At 46.0% G+C, this 11,039-nt stretch overlaps 1 protein-coding gene across 1 annotated transcript; it reads right to left on the bottom strand.

The window, feature by feature from the left end:
- Window positions 1-1,472: 1,472 nt before the first annotated feature.
- LOC115791909 (odorant receptor 131-2-like) lies at window positions 1,473-2,426 on the bottom strand. Its single transcript, XM_030746204.1, has one exon. It carries the CDS (start codon window positions 2,424-2,426, stop codon window positions 1,473-1,475), a length of 954 nt encoding a protein of 317 aa, XP_030602064.1.
- Between the last annotated feature and the right edge of the window lie 8,613 nt (window positions 2,427-11,039).

Below are 11,039 nucleotides of genomic sequence, written 5' to 3'. Positions count from 1 at the left end.
AATTACACTTTTTGATGGATTGAATTTAATATCATGTAGTTCAGTGTATGTCGAACACACATTAAGCAGCTTCTGAAGACCAGCTGAGCTTGGACTAAAAACTACTACATCATCAGCATACATCAAGTAGTTTACAACTGTACCTCCAACTATACAGCCAGTTCTACACAGATTTAACTGCTTAGAAAGGTCATTCACATAAAAATTGAACAATACAGGGGATAGTATGCTTCCTTGCCTGACTCCATTACTGACCTGGAAGGGTGCAGACACACAGTTGTCCCACTTAACCTGCATGGTTTGATTGGCATACCAATAAGACAGACATCTTACTATATATTTAGGCACTACGGCTTGACTCATTTTTAGAAATAGTTTTCTGTGGTTTACACGGTCAAAGGCCTTTGTGGCATCTAAGAAACACAGAAAGATCGTAGAGTTCTTACTATTTTAATTACTCAGGATTTCCTTTAGACCATATATGCACAGATCAGTGCCATGTTTAGACTTAAACCCGAATTGATTGTCTGTAGACATCACTATTTTTTCAAATCTTGGCAAGAGAAGTAGTTCAAAAATTTTAGACAATGTGCTTGCAAGGGCAATGGGTCTATAATTATCAGAGCTGCCAACTTTTCCTGCTTTGTCTTTAATCACAGGAGATAGAAGCACCTTCATCAAGGAATCAGGAATAACGCCATGCACAACAAAACTAGTGAAGCACAAGGCAAGAAGAGGAGCTAACCTGAAACTTTCAAATTTGAGATGTTCAGCAGAAATAAGATCCATTCCTGTAGATTTATTTGTAGACAGTTCTTTGATTGCCTGATAAACCTCATGACTCCTAAAAATTTTTACAAAATTAACATTATCAGCCTGGTAGGGTTCACTCTGAACACAAGTAAATAGCTTGATATAGTGCTTTTGCCAATGATCTACAATGAGATTCGCCCCAGAAATACCATCTACTGTGCAAGGGAGGGAGGGTTTACTGTTATTAATAGCTTAATCAATTACTCATGAATCATATAACTTTAAAAGATTTAAATAAAAAGCTGTGCAACATAATCAAAATGCATACATCTACAAGGTATCATGGTGGCTGAAAATACAGTTTTTATGGACAGGAAACAAGTTGAGTATGTATTATTATGTATTATTTTGATATGTGGACTTCTCTAAAGTAGGAAGCACTTTTAAGTTAATTTATAAAAGTTTTACAAATAAATATCTACTATTGTCATCCTCATTAAAATCCTCAGAGGCTTCTAAAGTTTTGTGTCACTAAATCTTGTTACAAGATGTAATCATGATGATATTAACATAATGTGCCATCTTCTTTTTGAAAAGTCTGTGTCAATATTTGCAGTAAAAAACAGATATTTCATTATTTTAAAAAAGTTCTAAATTCTTTTTCATGTTTAGCAACTGAAGCAATTACATTTCATTGAAGAAAAATCTCGATGTCTCAACTATTGCCTCCTACAAGAGAGTTTCAAACCACAACACAGATTGTATATGAGAACAGGTCTGATGCTTTGATCTCTGATACCATAAATCAGAGAACTCAGACATCTGGGGAAGATGAAAATAAATACATGAAAAACATTCTGGATGCGCACAAACTCTATCCTTTTTAAAACTCTTGCAAGTGCTGTGAGCAGTGGATTGTAAATGGTTGAAGACAGACTGAGGCCCAGCTGTACCAGATGTAGCAGCAGTGTGTTACGAGCCTTATGGGTTGGAGCTTTGTCTGTGGAGGCCGACCTGGCTGCTACTAGTACACCGATATAAGAGGAGGTGATTGCCACACTTGCTGAAATAAACAGAACACAAGTAAAGGCTCTGTCATAAGCATCATACACAGAGCCAAAAAACAGAGCTATATCAGAGCAAAATTCTTTCATCTGCAGACTATCAAGAACTTCAAATGGAAACTCCAAGAGCAGGAGAACCCGAGTGAGAATGTTTAGTGAACTGAAGGCCCAAATCACAGTGATGGCCACACCTGTGTTTCTGATGGTGATGATGGTAGTATGCCTCAGTGGGTAGCACACAGCAACATATCTCTCCAGAGACATCACCACTAGTGTGAGAGGAGATATCCCGGTTACGAGACTGGCAAGCATGGTGAGAAAGCCACATACAGGATATGTTAGTGTTATTCTACAAGCAGCAATAATGTATAATAACTGACTCACTGCCATCTGTACTGTGTCTGCACAAAGAAGGTTATAGAGGAGAATATAGCGAGAGGTCTCTCGAAACAATATCTTACTCCTTAAAGTAAATAACAGGGTTCTATTAATGAAGAGGAACACAGAGCATGACATCGTAGACAGAGTGGAAAATAACACTCTTTCCAAAATGCCTTGATACTGCAGGTTAGCAGTATCATTGGTTAGAGATTGATTTACAAATGACATTTTAGATAAGCAATTCAGACTTTCTTATCTTTATAACATCATATCATCACTGAAACTAACGCACACAGATATCCACTTCTCACAGAGATTTTGTTCAGTTTAATTTTGCTCTGCAGACAATGACCAGATTAAGGGGCTGTGCTTGTTTCCAGTTGAGCAGCATTGCAGGGACTGCAGAGTTTTCCCACCTACACATTCTTTGTATAAGAGCTTTGTCTCCACACCTTTTCATGTGACACTATCACATGTCTGGATGATAAACAGACAATTTTTTTTTTTTTGTTCAGTTCAATTCAGTTTTAATTATATATGACCAACAGGGGGTGCTTTGGTGTATGGGATATCAAGGCCCTGGTTGTGGACTGTTAGCCCCCTTGACAGCCACAGTGAGATTTTTGTTTGAATTGTTGGCAATAAGTAAGAGTCATTCCTGATGGATGTTGGGCTCAGTGATTTCAGGTTTTAGTCTCTGCTTTGCTCCACTGAGTGATGACTGCCAGTTTTAACTGGGGCAAGTTGCAGAAAGGATAGTGTGAAGCTACTGGAACAAGAATTAACATCTCCAGGTCTGAGGCCATAGTTCTCGCTTCCCAAGGAGTGGATTTTGCTTTCTGTGTTAGGAATGAGTTTTTGCCCAAAATGAAGCAGTTCAAGTACCTCAGGGTTCTGTTTATGAGTGAGTGGCTGTGTGATTTATGTTCTAATCCTTAGTTACGGCCATGAGCTGTGTGTAGTAAACAAAAAAAAAAAAAAAAATGACATTATGGATCCAAGTGGCAGAAATTTGTTTCTTTGGAAGGGTGTCTGGACTCACTTCAATAATCTGACTAGGATGCCTCCTGGATGACTCCTAGGTGATGTGTTTTATGCATGTCCCACAGGACATGCAGGAGAGGCTCTGTCTTTTGGCAGGTGTAGGAATGCTTCTGTGTCTCCAAGAACACAGAGGAGGTTTGGAGAGGGAGGTCTGGGTGTCTTTGCTTATGTTGATGTCTCCACAACCCAGAATTGTATAAGCAGTTGAAAATAGAAGGACGGGGGGTGGGCATACAATAGGGACAATAATTACTTGAGCTCCTGCTGAATTTGTAAGTTCGCTCACTTACAAAGAAATAAACAGTCTCTAACTGATCCAACACCGAGCAGTCCAGGATCCATCCATCCAAGTAAGAGTTGGGTCCATGCAGCCCGAAGAGGCTACATGGACCCGCCCTCCTGTAGGCCCACCACCCACAGGAGACATCGTAGGGGTCGGGTGCAGTGTGCGTCCTGCGGTGGCCAAGGGCAGAGGCCCTGGTAGACTGATCCCTGGTTATCGAGACTGTGTATTGGGACATGCAATGTCACCTCTCTCGTGGGGAAGGTGCCAGAGCTAGTGCGTGAGGTTGAGAGATAGATATCGTTAGGTTTACCTCAATGCATGGCCTGGGCTCTGGAACCAGTCTCCTGGAGAGGGGCTGGACTCTATTCCAGTCTGGAGTTGCCCTAGGTGAGAGGTGGCAAGCTGGGGTGGGTATTCTTGTATCCACCCGGCTTGCTGTCTGCACGCCGGAGAGCGTTGTTTCCCTGCGCCTTCGGGCCAGAGAACTGGAATGGGCCCTGACTGTTGTTTGCGCTTATGCACCGAATGACAGTTCAAAGTACCCACCCTTTTTGGACTCGCTGGGCGGGGTGCTGGAGAGTGCCCCATCCGGTGACTCCATAGTCTTGCTTGGAGACTTCAACGCTCACATGGGCAATGACAGTTAGACATGGACGGGCGTGATTGGGAGGAACCGCCTGCCCGATCTGAACCCAAATAGGGTTTTGTTATTGGACTTCTGTGCAAACCACAGTTTGTCCATAACGAACAGCATGTTCGCACATAAGGATGTCCATAAGTGCACATGGCACCAGGACACCCTAGGTTGCAGGTCAATGATCAATTTTGTAATCGTATCACCAGATCTACAGCTGTATGTTCTGGACACTCAGGTAAAGAGAGGAGCTGAGCTGTCAACTGATCACCACCTAGTGGTGAGTTGGATCAGGTGGCGGGGGAAGATGCTGGACAGACCTGGTGCACCTAAACGTGTTGTGAGTCAAGTCAAGTCAAGTCAAGTTTATTTATAAAGCACATTTAAAACAACGACGTTGACCAAAGTGCTGTACAAGATCTGTAACCCCAAGGACTATACTAAATAAAAATAAAAATATATAAATAAATAAATAAAATAATAAAATAAAAATAAATAAATAAAAACATTAAGAACAATAAATAACATAAGAAAATTAAAAATTAAAACGTTTAAAACAAGTACCATAAAATACCATAAAACAATCATCTAAAAGGAGGTAGCACTGCAGCCAAATGCCAAGGAAAAGAAATGTGTTTTTAATAGAGATTTAAATGTGTGTATCGTCTGAGCTGTGCGGATATGGAGAGGTAGATCGTTCCATAGCTTTGGTGCTGCTGCTGCAAAAGCTCGATCACCTCTCTGTTTTAGTCTAGTTTTAGGCCTCTGTAAGAGCAGCTGGTTCGATGACCTCAGAGCTCTTACAGGGGTGTGACAGTGAAGCAGCTCAGACAGATACAAAGGTGCCAGTCCGTTTAAGGCTTTAAAAGTAAGCAATAAAATCTTAAAATCGATTCTAAAACGGACAGGGAGCCAGTGAAGGGATGACAGGACTGGGGTAATGTGTTCGTGCTTTTTTAAACCGGTTAAAAGACGAGCTGCCGCATTCTGGACTACCTGCAGGCGGCGCACAGATGATTGATCTATGCCAAAGTACAGAGAATTACAGTAGTCCAGGCGGGAAGTAATAAAAGCATGAATAACTTTTTCCAGGTCCTGCTGCGGGAGATAAGGTTTTACCTTGGCAATGACTCTGAGTTGGTAAAAACTGATTTTGGTAACAGCACTTACTTGCTTCTCCATTTTAAAACTACTATCTAAAATGACACCCAGATTTTTCACAGCATCACGACAGTGAGGAGCCAAATGACTCGGAGTGCCAGAGGAGTAGCTTGAGGGGTCAAATTTACCAAAGCATATGACCTCGGTTTTGCTTTCATTAAGATTTAGGAAATTGTTTCTCATCCAGGACTTGATGTCACTTAGACAGTTCAGCAGGGGTTCCCATGGATCTCTGCTGTTCAGTTTGATGGGCATATACACCTGGATGTCGTCAGCAAAACAGTGGAAACAATATTATGTTTCCTAAAAATCGACCCTAGAGGCAACATATACAATGAGAAAAGAATTGGGCCCAGAATGGACCCCTGAGGCACTCCACAAGAAAGCTTTGCTGTGGTAGAAAAACAGTTTCCTAGATGGACAGAGAAGGTGTGCTGGGAACGCCTGGCAGAAGCCCCAGTCCAGGAGATCTTCAACTCCCACCTCTGGCAGAACTTCGACAGCATTCCGAGGGAGGCTAACGACATTGAGTCCAAATGGACCTCCATTGTCGAGGCTGCTGCTCAGAGCTGTGGCTGCAAGGTGGTCTGTACCTGTCATGGTGGTAACCCCCAACCAGATGGTGGTCACTGGATGTGAAGGGAGCCATCAAGCTGAAGGAGTCCTATCAGGCTTGGTTCGCCAGGGGGACTCTGGAGGCAGCTGACAGGTATCGGCAGGGCAAGCTGAATGCAGCTCGGGCAGTGGCCAAAGCAAAACCTTGGGTGCGGGAGGAGTTCGGTGAGGCTATGGAAAAAGACTTTCGGATGGCATCGAAGCGATTCTGGCAAACCGTCAGGTGACTCAAGAGGGGAAAGTAGTGCTCCACTCACATGCTTTATAGTGCAGGTGGAGTGCTGCTGACTTCAACTGAGGCTATAGTCGGACGGTGGAATACTTCGAGGACCTCCTTCTGTAGTGTAAGCAGAGTCTGGGGACAGGGGGGATGACTTGCCCATCACTGGGGGTGAGGTCACGGAGGTGGTTAAACAACTCTTTGGTGGCAGGGCCCCTGGAGTTCCTGAAGGCTCTGGATGTTGTAGGGCTGTCTTGGTTGATACACCTCTGCAACATCGTGTGGAGATCTGGGGCAGTGCCACTGGATTGGCAGACCGGGTTGGTGGTCCCCATCTTTAAGAAGGGAGATCGGAGGGTGTGCTCCAACTTTCGGGGGATCACACTCCTCAGCCTCCCCGGTAAGGTCTATGCCAGGTGTCATGTATGCCATGAGTGGTGTGGCAAGCAGGGTGGACACAAATGCGGAACTCCGAAGTCAGGACTGAATGAAAGCGATGACTTTATTTACAGAAAGTAATCTAAAATATCCAAAACTGAGGTTGACGAAGAGACAGCAAAACAGGAACAGAATCACACCTTCATGAGGGAGGACGCGACAAGGTACAGAGGAAAATGCAGACAATAAATACACCGGGAATGACGAGGGAATACAGGGAACAGCTGGGGAGAACAGGTGGACAAAATTATACTAATGAAACACGGGAAGCTAAACTCCACAAAACACACAGGGAACACAGGACTGTCAAAATAAAACAGGAAACACCTAACAAGGTACACGCAGACTTAACACAGGGGGCTGGCACAGAGGAAAACTAAACACGGACCAAGGCACAGGGAAAAAGACAGAGAAGACAGACACAAGGGAGACAGGAACAACGAGAACTAGAAAACCACAACTGATAAAGCCAGAATTAAGATGAATAAGAAAGACCAAAACAAAACTAGAAAATAACAAAATCCAATAAAAACAGAACCAAACACAAAATGCTGAGCACACGGCCCAGAACTGTGACACCAGGCCCACCCCATTAGTCGAACCTCGGATCCAGGAGGAACAATGCGGTTTTCGTCCTGGTTGTGGAACGCTGGACCAGCTCTTTATCCTCTCAAGGATATGTGCGTGGGAGTTTGCCCAACCACTTTATTTTATTTTACTTTATTACATTTTTAGAGCACTTTAAACACAGGAACTGTAACAAAGTGCTGTACAGTCAATACACTTACACATTCACTTATAAAACACAAAATACATAGCAGTAAGAACTTGCTAAAAGCAACAGTCTTAACTCACGGTAAAAGCCAAACGGTAAAAATGGGTCTAAAGAAGAGTGTTAAAAGTAGATAATAAAGGAGCACTCCTAATATATGATGGAAGGTCATTCCACAGTTTAGGAGCAGCAATACTGATGGCTCTATCTTCTCTGAGTTTAAGTTTTGACCTACTGTAGGTACTCTCAGGTCAGGTTGGTCAGCTAACCTGAGTGAACGAGTCAGAGTATATGGGTCAAGTAGCTCACAGAGATAAAAAAGGAACAAGTAAAAGGATCTTATATTGAATTCTAAAATGTACTGGCAGCCAGTGCAGGGAAGCCAGTGCAGGGGTAATATGTTGTCTCTTTTTCTGTCACGGTTTGGCTGTGTGGTGGAAGGGCAGGACCCAAAAATGCAGGACGCGTCACAACGAGCAAAGTTTTCCAGCTTTATTGGGCTGCGGCTCACAGGAGAAAAACAACAAAATCTCAACCAAAGGCAAAACACGAAAACAAGCCTGGGAGTACTACGGATTACTTAACTGGGGAACACACAGCAGGAAGGGGAAACACCGACAATGACACAACAACGAACAGATGAAGACTGAGGGCTTAAATACACAGCAGGTAATTAGGGCAAGAAGAAACAGCAGGGCAAAACAGGTGAAGCTAATGAAACTAACAACATAGGAAGCAAAACTAAACACAAAGCACAGGGAACATACGACTGTCAAACTAATACAGGAAGTGACTAACCAAGGTGCACGCAGACTACATACGGGGGACTGGCACACAGACACGGGGCAGAGACACAGACTAGTCATAACACTAGGAATAAACTCAACATGAAAACACAGGAGGTCAGGGTTAAGACATCATGACAAGACCATGGAGCAGGGGAGACAGGGACGAGGGGAACAAACGTATCAAAACAACTGAAAAACAACAAAACTCAGGGAAGACAGAACTAAACACAAAACGCTGGGCAGACGGCCCAGGACCATGACAGCACCCCCCCCTCAAAGGCCGGCACCAGACGGCCAAAACAAAAACCAGACCAGGGAGGGAGGCGGGGGACCAGGACGGAGGGACCGGAGAAACAAAACCAGGCAGGGAGCAAAAACAGAAAGCACAGGGCTAGAACAAAACAAAAGCAAGGGCACAAGGCTAGAACGGCAGTTCAAAACAGGAACAGAAACAGTGCAGAGAAACAAAAAGTGACGGCACAAGGCCGGGGAGCTCCAATGTCCAAAACAGGGGTTCAAAACAAGGAACAGTTCAGGAGCTGAGACCAAAACAAAAACAAAAGGAGCAAACGGCCAGGGGGGGACAAACAGTCCATAGTTCAGGGGGCCGCCCAGGCCAAGGGGCCAAAAAGCAGAGTCTGGATGAGGGAGGCTGACCGCGCTCCCAGCGGAGGCGGCGAGACGAGGCAGGGGGCCCAAACTGAGCCAGACGCTCAGACTGAGCGTGATCCTCGGGCTTCAGACGCGGCTCCGACCGAGCCGGACCCTTGGGCTGAACGGGGCCTACAAGGCGAGGCTCCGGATACGCAGGCTGGGTCTGCGGTGCAGGGCACACAGCTGCGTTATTGAGCAGCTGGGGCTGCTTGGGGGATTGTTTGTGTGACTGTGGTGGAGAGGGTGATGGTAACAAGGGCTCTGACCGGCGCTCTGACTGAGAAGCTGCTGTAGCTAACGTTGAAGGCTGTGACTGAGGCCGTGGGGAAGCCACTGCTACCACTGACTGAGGCTCTGACATGAGTGACTGGGGGGAAGCTGCTGCAGCTAACAGTAGGGGCATTGACTGGGGCTCTGACCGGGAAACTAGGGGCTCAGAAACTGAGCGGACCAACGCTAGAGGGCTGACTGAAGCTGAAGGGGCTGAAACTGAAAAGGAGACAGGAACTAAAGGTTCGGAATCCGTGGACGCTGGAGCTAAAACTGAATGGGCAGAAGGAACCAAAGGGACTGAAGCTATGGGAGCTGGCACTAGGACAGGATCTGAGGGGACCGGAACCAAGGGGACTGTAGGGACTGAAGCTGAAGCTGAGGGGACAAAAACCAATGCTGAAGGAGCTGACACTGGGGGAGCTAGGAGCGGAGAAGCTGAGGACGTGGGAGCTGACACTGGAGGCTGCGTGGAAGCAGGCCGGGAGACGACTGGCTGCGTGGAAGCAGGCCGGGAGACGACTGGCTGCGTGGAAGCAGGCCGGGAGACGACTGGCTGCGTGGAAGCAGGCTGGGAGACGACTGGCTGCGTGGGGACTGGGACCGAGGGAGCAAGGGCTGAAGGGACTGGGACCGAGGGGACTGAGGGACCAGAAGTGGGAGTAGAGGAGGAGACTACGGGGATCAAAAAGGGCGAAGCTGAGGGAGCTGGGGGAACTGAGGCCGAGGGAGCCATAGAACCACCTGAAGGGCCTGAAGGAACCGAAGGAGCTGAGGTGATTGAAGGGACTGAGGGGACTAAAGGGACAGAGGGCACAGAGGGCACGGAGGAAACTGAGGAGACTGAAGATGAGGGTATTGAAACTGAGGAGACTGCGGCTAAAACTGAAGATGAAACTAAACTGACTGGAGGGGCCAAGGGTTTTAAGGGAAGTGAAGCCACTGAAGGGGGCAAAGCTGAGGCACTGGCTGTGGGGACCGGGGAAGCTGACTGGAGTGGGGAAGCTGACTGGAGTGGGGAAGCTGAGGAGACCAAAACCACGGAGGGAGCAGGACCAGACGGGACTGAGGTGACCGAGGATGAGGAGGGGACTGAGGTGACCGAGGATGAGGAGGGGACTGAGGAGGTCAGGGTTAAGACATCATGACAAGACCATGGAGCAGGGGAGACAGGGACGAGGGGAACAAACGTATCAAAACAACTGAAAAACAACAAAACTCAGGGAAGACAGAACTAAACACAAAACGCTGGGCAGACGGCCCAGGACCATGACATTTTCACTCTGGTTAGTAACTGAGCAGCGGCATTCTGAACCAGCTGGAGACTCTTTATGGACAACTGGCTAATTCCAAAATAAAGAGCATTACAATCATCTAAACGAGAAATAATAAAAGCATGAATTAAAGTTTCAAATTGTTGCTCAAGGAGAATGGGCCTTACTTTAGCCAGCTGTCTGAGATGATAGAAACAGGACTTAACCACTGACCTGACTTGGCGATCTAACTTGAGGTCACTGTCAGTCTTAAAACCCAGATTTGTGATGGTCTGCTTTAAGTAGGGCGTCAAGGGCCCCAGGTCAACAGATTTTTCGTATGACCTGCTACAGCAGAAAACCATTACCTCTGTTTTCTTATGTCTGTGTAGATTCTCAGTTATCGTCTCTGGAGCTTGAAAAAGGCGACTGGACTTCTTTTTGTTTCTTGAAGACGTTTCACCTCTCATCCGAAAGGCTTCTTCAGTTCTCAACCAAATGGTGGAGAGACCCAGGTATTTAAACCCCTGTGGGCGTAGTCCCCTGGAGGTGGTTATGACCCTCTATTGATCATGTGCTTGAACACATGTGCCCAGGTGTGAAGGGGGCGTGGGTCATATTTAATCAGTGGTTTCAGTTGAAACCAACTTAGGACTCCGCTCCATTGTTTCCTGTGGCCTATTGAGGTCACTGGAACAAAGGTGTG

The sequence above is a fragment of the Archocentrus centrarchus genome, chromosome 14 (assembly GCF_007364275.1).
Source record: "Archocentrus centrarchus isolate MPI-CPG fArcCen1 chromosome 14, fArcCen1, whole genome shotgun sequence".
Lineage (NCBI taxonomy): Eukaryota > Metazoa > Chordata > Actinopteri > Cichliformes > Cichlidae > Archocentrus > Archocentrus centrarchus.
Note: the sequence above shows the minus strand (reverse complement) of the source record. Positions and strands in the feature narration are given on the sequence as shown.

Coding starts and splice junctions, on each gene's coding strand:
- LOC115791909 (XM_030746204.1), bottom strand. CDS start 2,426: ATGTCATTTGTAAATCAATCTCTAACCAATGATACTGCTAACCTGCAG.